Here is a 17,079-nt window from a genome sequence, read left to right as displayed (position 1 = left end):
ACCACCAGGACCCCAATGGCCGTGCCCCCGAGGCTCGGGGGCGGGTTCCAGGCAGCGACGTCACGGCGCACCGTGCGCCGGGTCAAAGTTCAGCCCCGCCCCCGCTTCCCCCGCGCTGTCTCTCTCGGCCTGCGCCGCCGCCGACGCTGCTTGTGGGCCAGGCTCCGCTCCGTCTGCTCCGCCACCTTCTCCTTGAGCGCTGCCCGACCGGCCGCCATGGCGAATGTGGCTGACACGAAGCTGTACGACATCCTGGGCGTCCCGCCCGGCGCCAGCGAGAACGAGCTGAAGAAGGTATCCGGGAGCGGGCCGGCCGGGCGGGTGTGAGGGGCGCGGGGCCTGCGCGGCAGGGGATATCTTCAGCCAGGCCGCGCTACTGGGCGGCCCGCGAGCCGGTGCTGGCAGTGACTGGCCCACGCTGGGGATCGGCGGCGGCGAGACCGGACTCGCCGCGAGCCGCGCACTCCGGCCTCGGCTGACCTTGGGCCGCCGGCCCCGCCCGCCCGCAGATGCAGCAGATAAAACTCACTCCTGCGCAAACCCGACAGGAGTCCTTCCTTCCTCCCTCCTCGGGCGAGCGCTGGGCCCGGGCTCCCCCAGGAGGCAGCAGCCCGTTCGGCCCTCCGCGTCGAGGTCACCACCCGGACAAACAGGTTGGACCGAGGCGTTCAGCGCATCCCGGTCCCTGGGGGGGAAGCTGTCCGCGCCGCCGCCGTCGGCTCCGGGTCTGGGGCTCCGCGGGACGGGGTGGCGGGGAGGTCGAGGCCGCCCCCGCCGGGCGCCTCGGGCAGGTGGGGATGTTTCCTGGGTACCGCGGCCGCCGGCTGCGGGAGCTCCTCCCTCTCTTCCTTCCTCGCCTGTTGACGCGGAGGTAGCGTGGATCTGTGTTTGGATGCATTGTTCTGTGGGCAGGTCATACTAATGTCCTGTACCTACTTAGGAATAAACTGTGGTCCCAGCCAGACGCCTGAGTGTACTGTAAACATAAATAGAAGGCCGTATTATCACTGTTTGCAATGCTGCGATATCTTTCATCTCAGGATTTCAAAGCACACGAGACATTTAATTAAGCTCCACAGCATCCTCACCAGGCTAAGAGCATCCGGATTTGTAAGCCGAGAAAAATGAGAATGCTCCTCAGGCAGTGAAACGAGTACAGTGGACTTCCTGTTACCTTACCGGAAATGCTAGTCTGTATTATATAATTCACGAGCCTCAGTGAATGAAGATTTGTAGGCTGTAGGACCCAAACACCTCATTGAGAGTGTGTGCAACTTTACCACTACCGAAGTCACTGTAAACCCCAGTTAAACACCACCTGGAAATAAAACACCTAACGACACTACTTAGTACCACCTTGGCTTTTTCCTGATGAGCCATCGTGAGCAGGAATTGTTACTTTAGCTTGATTTATAGTAATGTAGTCCGTAAAGCTTAACGGTCATTTATCTCGAATTTATTAGGATCGTCTTGCTCTGGTTACTTGGCCATCGAAGACACTTGACAATAGAGAAAATATGGATTTAGCTTTTTGTTTTTCCCTGTGGCATTGCTTCATTGCTTCGTCTAGTTTTCACTTCACTGTAATGTATTTTCAAGTATAGCTGTCTACTTTGTTATATTACGTTAGTGAGTAAACAGTATCGAAAGAAAGTGCCAAGTAAACAGTATCGAATAGAAAATGTTTTTGGAAGATTAGGACTTTAGAACATTCATTCTCAGAAAAGCGGATATTAAGTTATCACAAGACTTTAAACTGGTGTTTAGTTATAACCTTTTTTGTTTTTATCCATTTTCAAAGGCATACAGAAAGTTAGCCAAGGAATACCATCCTGATAAGAATCCAAATGCAGGAGACAAAGTAAGTTATTTGCAACTTTTTTATTCTGGGGGGTTTTAGTTTAACTTAAATTGCCCTCCTTGAAAAAGGGAATGTTGCAAGAAAAAAAATCCACCTGTGCCCACATAGCCACATTTTCATAATGTCAAGAGTATTTTAGTTTTAGAATAAGAGTACTAGCATTCTAAGGAGTGGTGGGTGGTAAATAGAACCATAATCAAGTCAAAGGTAACTTGTCCCTTTTATTAGAATTAAATGAATTATTGATTCCTGTAGCCTCTCCCCACTCTTCTACTTGAAAATGCATTTATTTTTATTTTTTTCTTTATAGTTTAAAGAAATAAGTTTTGCATATGAAGTACTATCAAATCCTGAGAAGCGTGAGTTATATGACAGATACGGAGAGCAAGGTCTTCGGGAAGGCAGCGGTGGAGGTGGTGGCATGGATGATATTTTCTCTCACATTTTTGGTGGGGGATTGTTCGGCTTCATGGGCAATCAGAGTAGAAGTCGAAATGGCAGAAGAAGAGGAGAGGACATGATGCATCCACTCAAGTGAATATCTTCTTTTCTTGTTTTAAAAAATTAAGTACTTTTTGTCAAGTGGGATAATGACTCAGTAGAAGAAAAAAGTCTCAGAATGTTCTGTCCTTCATTAGAAAAACTTCCATTTGCCTTGTCTTTTTTTTTTTTTTTTTTTTTTTTTTTTAAAGACATCTCGCTCTGTTGCCCAGGCTGGAGTGCAGTGGTGCAATCTTGGCTCACTGCAACCTCTGCTCCCGGGTTCAAGCGATTCTCCAGCCTCAGCCTCCCGAGTAATTGGGACTACAGGCGCGTGCCACCACGCCCAGCTCATTTTTTGTATTTTTAGTGGAGACGGATTTCACCTTGTTAGCCAGGATGATCTCAATCTCCTGACCTCGTGATCCACCCGCCTTGGCCTCCCAAACTACTGGGATTACAGGTGTGAGCCCCCGTGCCCAGCTGTCTTGTTTTCTTTTGGTGACTAAATTGAATTTGATTATCTGAATGCTTCTATTTTGCTACAGCTCTTAAAAGGATGGTTGATGTTTTTTAATGAGTAGGAAGGTGGTTTTATATGGTTCTGAGGCTGCTTGTTATTATAGGACTTAAAATTTCAAGTGTGAAGATCTTTTTTTTTTTTTTTTTTTTGACGGAGTTTCACTCTTGTTACGCAGGCTGGAGCACAATGGCATGATCTCGGCTCACTGCAACCTCCACCTCCTGGGTTCAGGCAATTCTCCTGCCTCAGCCTCCTGAGTAGCTGGGATTACAGGCACGCGCCACCATGCCCAGCTAATGTTTTGTATTTTTAGTAGAGACGGGGTTTCACCATGTTGACCAGGATGGTCTCGATCTCTTGACCTTGTGATCCATCCGCCTCAGCCTCCCAAAGTGCTAGGATTACAGGCGTGCGCCACTGTGCCTGGCTAAGAAGATCTTTTTTTTAAAGGGAATCTCACTCTGTCACTCAGGCTGGAGTGCAGTGGCGTGATCTTGACTCACTGCAACTTCCACCTCCCAGGTTCAAGCACTTCTCCTGCCTCAGCCTCTCAAATAGCTGGGATTATAGGCACCTGTCACCACACCCAGCTGATTTTGTAATTTTTAGTAGAGATGGGGTTTTGCCATGTTGGCCAGGCTGGTCTTGAAATCCTGACCTCAGGTGATCTGCTCACTTTGGCCTCCCAAAGTGCAGGAATTACAGGCATGAGCCACTCCACCCAGCCTATTTTCTTTGAGGTATATGAATATTCCAAGTTACCTTTTATTTAGAAACTAAAAATGAGTGACTGTCTGCCTACTTTGTGTACACGTTAGAGTCACTCATTACTTGATCCTCAATGTGAACTCTCCTAAGTTGGTTTCCATGGTGCTTGCTGGCTTCCAGCCTGACATTAACCTGCCAACACATGAATGGTGCCTGACCTTGATCTTAGACTGTGAATCCAAAAGCCCTCTCCAATGTGAAAATAACTGTTTCACTTTGCAAAATCTGGGAGGTCTTTTTCTCCTGTCCTTTTTTTTCATGGACCGATAAATGATTTTATTAGCAAATGCCAGTGACTGAAGTTCAAGTACTTATTTAAACTATTTCATAATACCCTAGTTTATATATTTGAATAAATTAGAGACAGTCATATTATCAGTTAACTTGAGTCTCATTGAATCCTTAAATTTGAAAGAATTTACTCTCAGAAATTAACGTTTGGATATCATTGGTAATATTTGTGTAGTGTGGATTAATTTCCTTATTTTTTCTTTAATATAAAAATGGTCTAAAGAGCAAATAGGATCAAGAGATTGCTCTCTGTACCTTATAGTTCTTCATGTTTAAAAAAATTTCATGCTATACAATAAATAGTTTTCTGCTGTCTTAACGTTTAAAATTTTCATGTTACAAATACTATGTTTATAATACTGCATTCTATCATATAACCATTTACCTTTTATATAGGGTATTACCACTTTTTTTTTTCTGTAATAGCACTGCTATGAGTATCTTTATATACAGCTTTGTTTCTCCTTGGCAGGGATTCCCAGGCAGGCATGAGTGTTTTGAGACTGATAAATACAATTAAATTGCCTTGCAGAGGGATTGTGCCAGTTTAGGCCCCACTAGTGGAGAGTGCCAACCTTGCCAAAGCATTACCTGCATTTTTCCTTCCTTGGCTTTCTTTGTTGAAATGTGTATTTTTTTCTGGCTGAGGATAGTGAGGATAGCGGTTGTGCATACCAATTGTAATTTAATATGTAGGGGAAGAAAGACCTATTTTCTTTACATGATTTGGTTAAAGGTTCTTAACACAGAGTATAAAAGATGCAACAAGCATTTTTGTCTAAGGCTCAGATGTAGATAGGTCATTCATTATTTGACAGTGTCGTTGGTAATGTTTTGTCCATACGTGGGATATTCTTATCCTACCTACAACAGTTTAAGTTTCTGAAAGTAATAATTTTGAGAAAGTTTGAATATCACAAAATAGTATAGATGCTTTGTAAAATACTTGTAACTATTTTTTTGTTCCTTTAACCCCGAGGATTTTAAAGTGAATATAACAGGCTGACCATCCCTAATCTGAAATCTGAAATGCTCCAAAATCTGAAACTTTTTGAGCACCAACCTGATGCCACAAGTAGAAAACTCCACACATAAGTACTTGTCTCACTCTGTCTCCCAGCCTGGAGTACAGTGGTGCGATCTCAGCTCACTGCAGCCTCAACCTCTTGGGCTCAAGCAATTCCCCTGCCTCAGCCTCTTGGGTAGCTGGGACTTTAGACATGCCACTATGGCTGGCTAATTGTTTTTTTATTTTTTGGTAAAGACAAGGTCTACTTGTGTTGCTCAGGCTGGTCTTGAACTCCTGGGCTCAAGCAATCCTTCCTCCTCAGTCTCCCAGAATGCTGAGATTATAGGCATGAGCCACTGCACCTGGCATGAAAAACTATTCCTTTCTGTCATACAGTAGGGCCACTTTTATGTTTTTAAAGACATATGCCGTCTCAGTGACTTCCTTAAGCTGAAATATAAGTTTGTAGCCTTTCGAAATTGTCCATGGAGGAATCAGGGACTCTGGAACCAGATACCTATGTAAATCACCTATGTAATCTTGGGCAAGTTTCTTAACCATTCCATGCCTCAGCTTTATCACATAAAATGGGAATAATAATTGTACCTCTTCTGAAGAGTTTTTATTAGGAGTTAGGTGGAGGGCTTATGCCTGAGAACAGAAGGTTTTGATATTTGAGTTTGTGAAGTCATCAGCTTTATCAGAAATTCCGCCACAGCAAATTGTTGTCCTGATGCTGTAGGTTCTGGCTTTGAGTATCATATATATACTGTCTGTAGGCGTAAAATATTTCTGTTAATTTGAGCCATAAAATAAAACTTTAGTTGAATTGATTTAATGTGAGATTATGAGGTGTTTTGCATTATGTTTTAAAAGTTAATGGTGAATTTGCTGTATCAGCTCTTATTTGTATTTTGTATTTAACAAAATGTGCCAAAATTTGGTTGAACCCAATTCTTTTCTTTCCAGAGTATCATTAGAAGATCTGTATAATGGCAAGACAACCAAACTACAACTTAGCAAGAATGTACTCTGTAGTGCATGCAGTGGGTAAGTGTGTCCTCCGGTTTATTGGGTACATTTTGTCTGTTCTTCCAGTATCACACTGAATGTCTGTACCAGGTAAAAATTATTATGATTTAAAACTTACAGCTAGGCGCAGTGGCTTACACCTGTAATCCCAGCACTTTGGGAGGCCAAGGTGAGTGGATCACTTGAGGTAGGAGGAGGCAGAGGTTGCTGTGAACCAAGATCACACCACTGTACTCCATCTCAATAAATAAATCTTAGCAGGACGGTTTCTGATACTTCTAAAAGTCAATTTAAATACAAGTTATTGGGTTTGAAGATGAAGGTAAAAGCAGTTTCTATGTGTCAGGGCTTATTGGAGTGATCTATGGACAAAAACCTAATGTATTTTTGTGCTTGCTTTAGCCAAGGCGGAAAGTCTGGAGCTGTCCAGAAGTGTAGTGCTTGTCGAGGTCGAGGTGTGCGCATCATGATCAGACAGCTGGCTCCAGGAATGGTACAACAGATGCAGTCTGTGTGCTCTGATTGTAATGGAGAAGGTATGTGTCCTGGTACTTCTCTGCTTTTATGTTTGACTGGATTGAGTGCAGATATTGGAGAAGTTTGGAATTTTTTATTTCAAAGGGTATTTGTATTCATCTTATTAAAAACAAAACAAAACAAAAAAAAAAACAACAGGAAACTGGATATGTTAGCTCATTCCTGTAATTCCAGCACTTTGGGAGACAAGAGGGTGGATTGCTTGAGCCTAGGAGTTCAAGGCCAGCTTGGGCACCATAGTGTGACCTCGTTACTCTAGGAAAAAAAGTGTAGAAAAATATGTAATGAGGGGCTCAGAGCATGTCTGTGGTCCCAGCTGCCTGGGAGGCTGAGGCAGGATCACTTGAGCCTAGGAGTTTGAGGGAGCAGTGAGCTGTGATCATGCCAGTGCACTGCAGTCTGGGTGACAGAACAAGACTTTGATGCAAAAAAATAAAGATAAAGTGCGAAAGTAATTACTTCATTATGCTTAAGCCCAGTGAACATAGAATGGTAGATTTGTGTTGTATTAGTGAAAGGTGACTCTTTAATTCCAAAGAGAGGGGCAAGATGATTATTTGCCCCTTTGCTATTTCCTTCTTTATCAAATATAACCTTTTATTACTTTCTTTAGAAATGACCACCATGGGAAGACTATCTCCTTTATCAAATAGAACTTTTTAAGCTACAAAGGGACAAATCATCAAATAATAAGTAGCTAAACAAGTAATTTTTTAGTTATTCTGATAAGTTGAAGATTTTACTGTAAGCTTTAGTTAGCTTTTCGGGATTAATCTTGAGATTGAAGCTGTCCTTATAAAAGTAAATAGTTTAGACTTTGTAAGCCAAATAGTTTTTGTCACAATTGCTCATCTCTGACCTTTTAGTGCTATTATGGCCACAGACAAATGGGTGTGGCTGTGTTCTGATTAAAATTTTGTTTAGGCCAGGTGAAGTGGCTTACCCTTGTAATCCCAGCACTTTGAGAGGCTGTGGTGGGTGGATCACGAGATGAGGAGTTTGAGACCAGCCTGGCCAATATGGTGAAACCCCATTTCTACTAAAGATACAAAAAATTAGCCAGGTCTGGTGGCGGGTACCTGTAATCCCAGCTACTCGGGAGGCTGAGGCAGGAGAATTGCTTGAACCCAGGAGGCAGAGGTTTCGGTGAGCCGAGATTGCACCATTGCACTCCAGCCTGGGCCACAGGGGGAGACTCCATCTCAAAAAAAAAAAAAAAAGAAAAGAAAAATCTTATCTGTAAAAACAAGTAGTTTCCCCTACCCCCACCTTTCTAGAGCAATGCTATCCAATAGAATTTTTTCCATATTGTGATGATGGAAATGTTCAGTGTCTGCAGTGTCCAGTACAGTAGCCACTATTCACCACTAATCACATGTGACTACTGCATACTTCATATGTGGCTATTGTGACTGGGGAACTATTTTAAATTTGAATTAATTAAAACATAAACTTAAGTAGCTACAGGTAGATAGTGGCTACCATGTTAGGAAAAGTACAGTTAAGGAGCATCCTTTTCCAAATTGTCCTTGGAAGTGATGAGATAATTATGAGAAGCTACATATGATATTCCCTTCTTGCAGTATCTTGGCATTTTACTTTATTTTTAAAAATTATTATTTTTGGAGATATGATCTTGTCACCCGGGCTGGAGTGCAGTGGTACACTCTTTGCTTACTGCAACCTCCACTGCCCACACTCAAGCAATCTTCTGACCTCAGGGCCCCCCCCCCCCCCCCCCCCCCCCCCCCCCCCCCCCCCCCCCCCCCCCCCCCCCCCCCCCCCGCCCACCCCCTAAGTAGCTGAGACCACAGCTGCTTGCCATCATGCCCAGCTAATTTGTATTTCTTATAGAAATGGGGTTGTGCCATTTTGCCCAGGCTGGTCTTGAACTCCTGGGCGCAAGTGATCCTCCTGCCTCAGCCTCCCAAAGTGCTGGGATTACAGGTGTTAGCCACCACTCTTGGTCTCATTTTATCTTATTAAAATTGCTAACAACTCCTGCTATCAAGAAACGAAAGTTTGAGACTCAAATAAAGAATTTTAAAAGAGACGAAAAAAAGAAACGTAAGTTGACTGAAATCTTTTCCCATGTACCACTACCTTTTTTTTTTCTCTGAGACAGTCTCGCTCTGTCTCCCAGGCTGGAATGGAGTGGCACGATCTCAGCTCACCACAGTCTCCGCCTCCCGGAATCAAGTGATTCTCCTGCCTCAGCTTCCTAAGTAGCTGGGTTTACAGGCACATACCACCACGCCCAGCTAATTTTTGTATTTTTAGTGAAGACAGGGTTTTGCCATGTTGGCCAAGCTGGTCTCAAAACTGACCTCAGGCGATCTGCCCACCTCCATCTCCCAAAGTACTGGGATTACTGGTGTGAGCCACCATGCCCGGCCGCCATTACCATTTTGAAGAACCAGTGTTTTGAAGAATATAAGTACTGTTACAGAAACAGTCCCTTAATAATCAGTTATACATATCTTCCTAAGCCTTCAAATGTGCCAGTAATTAGCCATTAGAAAGTGACACAATTTTTTCCCACTATGTAAAATGACAGTTTTGCTTTTCTACACCATAATCAAATATTTCAGAAGAATATGTGGAAGAGAAAAGCTATGTTGCCCTAAACATGGTATGGATACATTACATTCTGAAATAGTGGGTCGCTGAGTCCCTCAGGTAATCTGCAGTAGTAAGATGTAAGTTTTTGTTATTCAGAATAGTGCTTTTCTGTTTTGTTTTGTTTTGAGACATGGTCTCACACTCACCCAGACTGGGGTGCATTGGCGTGATTATAACTCACTGCAATGTCAGACTCCAGCGCTCCTCCCCCCTCAGCCTCCCTAGTAACCAGGATTACAGGCGTGTACTACCACGCCCAGCTAATTTTTTTTTTATTTGTAGTAGAGGCAAGGTCTCACTGTTGCCAGGCTGGTCTCAGATCCTGAGCTCAAGTGATCCTAACACGCTGACCTCGCAAAATGTTGGGATTACAGGCTTGAGCCACTATGCTCGGCCTCAGAATGTTGCTTTGAATAAAAACTTAGGTAGCAATTAAAATAAGTTCAGAAAGTATATTTAAATAGTAAGAATATTAAAAGTGCAGTATAATACTGTTGCTGAAAGTTTCAATGACTTCTCTTTCCAGGTGAGGTAATTAATGAAAAAGACCGCTGTAAAAAATGTGAAGGGAAGAAGGTGATTAAAGAAGTCAAGATTCTTGAAGTCCACGTAGACAAAGGCATGAAACATGGACAGAGAATTACATTTACTGGGGAAGCAGACCAGGCCCCAGGAGTGGAACCAGGAGACATTGTTCTGTTGCTACAGGAGAAAGAACATGAGGTGATTTTACCTGTTTTTTAGTTTGTTTTGGTTTTGTATTTTGTTTTATTCAGAAGTACTTCTTGCTTGTGAGAAATAGGTTAGATCTGTTTGGAGTCCCTGGAGCAACATGGCCAACTTCGTAAGACTGGCTTGTGTAAGAAAGACTAACGAGGCAGGCACAGTTAGAAGCACTGTAGGAGTCAGTTTTAGTCCTGGTTTGGTCTTTTTTTTTTTTTTGTCTGGCTCTGTCGCCAGTCGCCAGGCTGGATGGAGTACAGTGGCGCAATCTCAGCTCACTGCAATCTCCGCCTCCTGGGTTCAAGCAATTGTCCTGCCTCAGCCCCCCCTAGTAGCTGGGACTACAGACGTACACCACCACGCCCGGCTAATTTTTGTATTTTTTAGTAGAGACAGGGTTTCACCATGTTGGCCAGGACGGTCTCGATCTCTTGACCTCGTGATCTGCCTGCCTCGGCCTCCCAAAGTGCTGGGATTACAGGCGTGAGCCACCACGCCAGGACAATAACATTTTTTTAGACGTTTCTGAAGAATGTGGTCTCTAGCGTATGTTTTTGGGGGTTTTGTTTTTGAGACAGGGTATTGCTCAGTCACCCAGGTTAGACAGTGGCATGATCTGGGATCACTATAATCTTCACCTCTGGGCCCAAGTGATCCTCCCATCTCAGCCTCCTGAATAGCTGGGACAACTGGCGCACCACCATGCCTGTAGAGACAGGGTCTTGCCATATTGCCCAGGCTGGTCTTGAGCTCCTCAGCTCAAGCCATCTTCCTGCCTTGACCTTCCAAAGTGCTGAGATTACAGGCGTGAGCCACCATGCCAGGCCTAGTGTATGTTTTGATTTTAACATTGCACCTGTATATTTTTAATGTCCATATAGTATACCGTGGACCTTACTCATAAACATTATATCTGGGACTATTTATGAAAAAACCTTTCAGTAATCATCGAAATTGTTGAATGTTAGAAGCACCTGACAGGACTCTGGTTTTGTTCTTGATCACATTTACTTATGCTTTCCTCTGAAAGTCTTTACCTCACAGGTTAACCACCTTTTTAGTTTGCCCTAAAATTTTCTCCTATGTATAAGCCCAATGAACATGGAGAAATGGTAAATTTGTATTATGCTCAGTGACAGGTTACTCTTTTTTTTTTTTTTTTTTTGAGGCAGAGTCTCTGTCACCCAGGCTGGAGTGCAGTGCTGCGATCTCAGCTCACTGTAACCTCTGCCTCCCGGGTTCAAGCAGTTCTCCACCTCAGTGTCGCGAGCAGCTGGGATTACAGGTGCCTGCCACCATGCCCAGCTAATTTTTTTTTTGTATTTTTAGTAAGGACAGAGTTTCACCATCTTGGCCAGGTTGGTCTTAACCTCCTGACCTGGTGATCCACCTGTCTTGGCCTCTCAAAGTGCTGGAATTACAGGTGTGAGCCACTGCGCCCGGCCTACTCTTTTTAATTTTCTAAAAAGATGGGCAGGTTGGGGGTGATGTATCACATATGTAATCCCAGCACTTTGGGAGGCCGAGGCAGGTGGATCACAAGGTCAGGAGTTCAAGACCAGCCTGGCCAAGACAGTGAAACCCCGTTTCTACTAAAAATACAAAAATTAGCTAGGCACGGTGTCTGGTGCCTGTAATTCCAGCTACCAGGGAGGCTGAGGCGGGAGAATTGCTTGAACCTGTGAGGAGGAGGTTGCAGTGAGCCAAGGTCGCACCATTGCACTCCAGTCTGGGTGATAGAGCAAGATTCCATCTCAAAAAAAAAGATGGGTAAGCTGATTATTTGTTCCTTTATTTATTTATTGAGATGGAGTTTCACTCTTGTTGCCCAGGTTGGAATGCAGTGGCACGATCTCGGCTTACTGCAACCTCCACCTCCCAGCTTCAAGCAATTCTCCTGTCTCAACCTCCTCAGTAGCTGGGATTACAGGCATCTGCTACCACACCCGGCCAGTTTTTGGCATTTTTTAGTAGAGACAAGGTTTCACCATGTTGGCCAACTTGGCTTTCGAACTCCTGACCTCAGGTGATGCACCCACCTCAGCCTCCCAAAGTATTGGGATTAGAGGCGTGAGCCACTGCGCCTGGCCTTATTTGTTCCTTTATAATTTAAAGGTTATATTTTCTGTGGTGGTCATTTCTCCAAATAGAGTAAATTTTTAAAATCACTGTAAGACTCCAGTAGAGAACAATAAAGCCATATTGAGATGCAGATTTTAGGAATTTGGTTGTAATCCCTCACAAAGTCAGGCTTGATCTCCTGGACAGTCAGGGCATGCTAGTCAACTTTCATGACTCAGCAAAGCTACAAATTATGTATTTTGGTTTTTTGTGGAAATTGCCAACTCTACAAATAGCAAAGGTCTCCTAGGTTGCCAAAAAATAAGAGTAGTTTTTAGAATTTTGCTTTTGGGTCTTGTAGGATCAAGTATTTACAAGATTTCCTGTTTGTTGACATTTTAGCTACTTCCTTGTTCATTCAGTCTTGCTACTGTGTACACCACCATACCAGGAATATGAGGGAGAAAAATAACAAGACGCTAAGTAATTGGTAATTCTGCTTGGATGTACGGTTAGGTAGGTTAGACTGTATTGTAAAATGGTACAAACAATGCCTGGGCATTTTCTTTGAGATAAAGTCTCACTCTGTTGCTCAGGCTGGAGTGCAATGGTGCGATGCCAGCTCACTGCAACCTCCACCTCCTGGGTTCAAGCGATTCTCCTCCTTCAGCCTCTCAAGTAGCTGAGATTACAGGCACCTGCCACCACACCCAGCTAATAATTGCATTTTTATTAGAGACAGGGTTTCACTCTGTTGGCCAGGCTGGTCTGGAACTCCTGACCTTTGATCTGCCCACATCGGTCTCCCAAAGTGCTGGGAGCCACCACGCTGCCTGGGCATTTTCATTGATAGAGTCCTTGAAGTAGTTTGGAGTTCGTTGTCAAATGATTTTTGGCAGTGCAGCAGCATAATAGTGAGGAAGTGAAGAAGGAATGGTTATTTGCAGACAAAAGATGATTATTTTGGTTCGGGGCATATCAAACTGAAGGTAAAACCTTTTTTACCTCTACATTTAGTTTTTAATGTTGCTGCATAATTAAATTGGGTTTTTAAAAGTGTATCATTGGATTTGGAGGCAAAGGACTTAACGTCTGGTCCCCATTTACTAGCTTCAGCTTCTCTGGACTTTTCAGATATTAAAGATTCAAATGAGATTATGAATAAGCTTCTTAGGGTTGTGGGGAGGTGTTGGGAAGTAAGTAATCTCTTAAAATTGTTGGCAGCAGTGGAATTGGCAAGGAATTTTCAACAGAAGGCAGGTGTAACTGGTTGTCTAAGGTAGAAAATACAAGGTGGTAAATGGAAATTTGTCTTAGTTCTTTCTTGGGAGTGCTGTATCATCTGTAGTCATTATCTTGCCATGTCACTTAGCAGTATGACTGTTGTGTGTCTCAGTGGTCTGGTTACCATAGTGCATTTATACAGCACCAAACCACAGAACCTGGTGATGTTAGTCACGCCTCTATAATCTGTACTTTTGTTATTCAGAAATTGTAACTTTTAAATGTTTTATGTTCTAGTGCTTGGTGGTCCCTCCTCATTAATCTTGTTTTTCAGAAACTCTCTGGCCTTTTGTTGTTGTTGTTCTGATGTATTTATTTATTTATTTTTGGCCAGATCTTATAGTGAGAACTCTCTGGCGTTCTTGCTCGTTTATTCTGTTTAACCTTTTAACATCAAATTGTTTAGCTTACCCCCCGCCATAGCAACAATCGTTCTGATAATCATTTTTTATTGAAATCACTTTCAGTTGAACTCTCATGTATAAGAACATAATATGTATCTCTTCTTGTTCCCTACATCTTTTTTTTTTTTTTTTTTTTTTCTCTTCAGACAGTCTTGTCCTGTCGCCCAGGCTGGAGTGCAGTGGCACAATTGTATTTTTAGTAGAGACAGGATTTCACCATGTTGGCCAGGCTGGTCTCAAACTCTGACCTCAAGTGATCTGCCTGCCTCAGCCTCCCAAAGTGCTGGGATTATAAGCGTGAGCCACCATGCTCGGCCCCTACTTCACTTTTATTTATTTATGGACAATCTCGCTGTGTCACCCTGGGCTGGAGTGCAGTGGCATGATCTCCAGTCACTGCAGCCTCCGCCTCCTGGGTTCAAAGTGTTGGGATTACAGGCGTGAGCCACCATGCCCAGCCCTGGTCCCTATTTCTAATATGACTTTAACAAAGGATATTTGGTAAGACGGTTCTTGGAACACTGGCATTCTATAGAATACTTAGCATTTTATTTTAAATTTATTATTTTTAAGATACAGGGTCTCCTTTTGTCACCCAGGCTGGAATGCAGTGGCTGGATCACAGTGGCTGGATCATTAATAAGGAGGGACTACCACTGCAGCCTCCACTCTGGACTCAAGGAATAGTCCTGCCTCAGCTGGCCTATTTTATGTTTTAATTTTTTTGTCTCCCTATGTTGCATTTGACCTGGTCTCCCAAAACTCTGACCCTATACTTAGCTTTTATTTATTTATTTTTTTGAGACGGAATCTTGCTCTATTGCCCAGGCTGGATAGAGTCCAGTGGCGCAATCTCTGCTCAGTGCAACCTCTACCTCCTGGGTTCAAGTGATTCTCCTCCCTCAGTCTCCTGAGTAGCTGGGACTACAGAAGGCTAATTTTTGTATTTTTAGTAAAAACGGGGTTTCACCATATTGGCCAGTCTAGTCTCAATTCCTGACCTGACCTCAGGTGATCCACCTGCCTTGGCCTCCCACAGTGCTGGGATTACACGTGTGAGCCACCAGCACCTGACCTACTTAGCAATTTTAATGCATTGAAAAGTCCTGCATTAAAGAAACTATTGGTCCCATTGTGAGGAACACTTGAATAAATGTGCATGGATAATATACACTCTTGGATCTCAAACTTTAGCCTACACTATAATTGCTTGGAGGGCTTGTTAGGACTACAGATTGCTGGGCCCTGCCTTCCTTGTTTCTGGCAGGAATGGAGTGGGGCCCAAGAATCTGTTTTCCTAACAAGTTTCCTCAAGCAGCTGGTCTAGAACCACACTCAGAGAATCATTGGTTAAGGTAATAGTGTAACTTTGTTTGATGGGTAAATTTAAGGGAATAACATAGGAAAATAACCTGTCTACCAGATTTTCTATAAGTGAACCAGCCAGGATTGTTCTTTACAAGAAGAGCAACCATTGTAAAATCTAAGCAAAAATTGCAGGTTGGGCATGTGAAATTGTGTGTATTTTTCCTACACATTGAAGACTCAGAAACATTCTTTGTGCTTATTCTCAATACCTTTTGCATTACCTAGTTCATAGGCTTTTAGTGTAATATTGAATGAGCCAAGTTTTGCATTTTAGTGAGGTGTGAGGCTTGTTGGTACATGTGTGAAGCATGGAATTGAGCCCCTTGACTTTGCTGGCTGGGTGTTGCTGGTTGAGGTTTTTTATGTTAACCTTGGACCCTCCCCCCTTCTCTGTTGTGATCATGTCTGGGGAGCACTCATGATGAGCCTGTTCTGCAGAAGCCTTCTGGGCTTTCTGTAGCTTTTTGTCCAGAGGCAGAGTCCAAAAGTGGGCCATAATTGCACCTGGCCCTGTTTTGGGAACTTCAGGTCTGTTGCTTTTATATATGCCATTGTTTACCAGTTTCAATACACCTTCCTCATGGAAGTTTCTCGCATACTACTTGGGAATAGCTAGCTTTCCTAATATAAGTTTAGGGCACTAGGGACAGTAGCACTTTTGTTTTGCAGTGAGTGGTAGAAACAAGGTTTTGAAATTAAGTCGAGGAACATAATGCCATAGGGTATAGCTCCATAATTTTTGGAAAACTGTGTTTCTTTTGTGCTTTATAGGTATTTCAGAGAGATGGGAATGATTTGCATATGACATATAAAATAGGACTTGTTGAAGCTCTGTGTGGATTTCAGTTCACATTTAAGCACCTTGATGGCCGTCAGATTGTGGTGAAATATCCCCCTGGCAAAGTAATTGAACCAGGTAAATCATGATTTTGGTCTGATTCTGGTTTTCAGGTGTTCTTACAATTTGTAATTTTTTTATACTGCATAACTCAAAAAATTGTACACTTCTTTTGGGTAAAATTATTAATCATTTCCTCTTAATAGGATGTGTTCGGGTAGTTCGAGGTGAAGGGATGCCGCAGTATCGTAATCCCTTTGAAAAAGGTGATCTTTACATAAAGTTTGATGTGCAGTTTCCTGAAAACAACTGGATCAACCCAGACAAGCTTTCTGTAAGTGTTCTTTCAATGAAGCAACAACTGACTTCAAGTTTGGGGTTTTCTTTGTTCTTTTTTTTTTTTTTTTTTTTTTTGAGACAGGGTCTCTGTTTGCCCGGGTTGGGTACCGTTGTTTTGATCATAGCTCACTGCAACCTCGTCCCCCTGGGCTCAAGCAGTCTTCTCACCTCAGCCCCCTGAGTAGCTGGACTCTAGGTGTATGCTACCATGCCTTGCTAAAAAAAATTTTTTGAGACATAGTCTCACCCTGTCATCCAAGCTGTAATGCATTGGTGCAATCTTGGCTCACTGTACCGTCTGCCTTCCAGGTTCAAGCGATTCTTATGCTTTAGCCATCAAGTAGCTGGGATTACAGGCATGAGCCACCATGCCTGGCAAGTTTCTTTCTTTCTGTTTAAGAGGGTCCCTCTGTTGCCCAGGCTAGCATGTAGTTGCATGATCATGACTCGTTACAGGTGTTCACCACCACACCTGGCTAATGCTTTTTAAAACTTTTTATAGAGGTGGATTCTTGCTGTTTTGTCCAGACTGGTCTCAAGCTCCTGGCCTCAAGCATTCCTCCTGCCTCCTGAAGCGCTGGGATTGCAGTTGTGAGCCATTGCACCCAGCTGACTTCAAGTTTAATAGTCATGTTACTGTCAGTTTTAAAGTATGTTCGTGCGATTGGTAGTCTTTCCTAGTTGTTAGGAAATGGGGAATTGCTGGTGTAAATGTTGATGGGGCCAAGCAGGGAATTGTAGGAGGAGTAGAGCAGACTGGTGTGGGCAGTGGTAAGGACTAGCACTCCCTGGAGAGATCAGATTCCTCACCTGCAGAGGGCAGGACCACTACCTACTTCGAGTCAGCTGATGTCTGTGCTGGATGCATGAAGGCGTGTCTCCTGTAGAAATTTGCTAATTTTTAAGTATTGACAGCTAATGATTTTCTTTCTTTTTTTT

The 17,079-nt window shown here is 43.3% G+C and overlaps 1 protein-coding gene across 1 annotated transcript in view; it reads left to right on the top strand.

Moving 5' to 3' along the window:
* DNAJA2 (DnaJ heat shock protein family (Hsp40) member A2) overlaps positions 1 to 17,079 on the top strand; it is an 18,506-nt gene continuing 1,427 nt past the window's right edge. The window contains exons 1-8 of the mRNA XM_032255624.1: positions 1 to 294; positions 1,802 to 1,861; positions 2,172 to 2,395; positions 5,902 to 5,982; positions 6,367 to 6,500; positions 9,650 to 9,846; positions 15,735 to 15,879; positions 16,008 to 16,135. Coding sequence (XP_032111515.1) covers positions 16 to 294; positions 1,802 to 1,861; positions 2,172 to 2,395; positions 5,902 to 5,982; positions 6,367 to 6,500; positions 9,650 to 9,846; positions 15,735 to 15,879; positions 16,008 to 16,135 — 1,248 coding nt within the window. The 5' untranslated portion in view covers positions 1 to 15. The remainder of the gene's footprint in view (positions 295 to 1,801; positions 1,862 to 2,171; positions 2,396 to 5,901; positions 5,983 to 6,366; positions 6,501 to 9,649; positions 9,847 to 15,734; positions 15,880 to 16,007; positions 16,136 to 17,079) is intronic.

Source organism: Sapajus apella, unplaced genomic scaffold, assembly GCF_009761245.1.
Source record: "Sapajus apella isolate SASKATOON/1434 unplaced genomic scaffold, GSC_monkey_1.0 scaffold90, whole genome shotgun sequence".
In the NCBI taxonomy this organism is placed as follows: Eukaryota; Metazoa; Chordata; class Mammalia; order Primates; family Cebidae; genus Sapajus; species Sapajus apella.
Note: the sequence above shows the minus strand (reverse complement) of the source record. Positions and strands in the feature narration are given on the sequence as shown.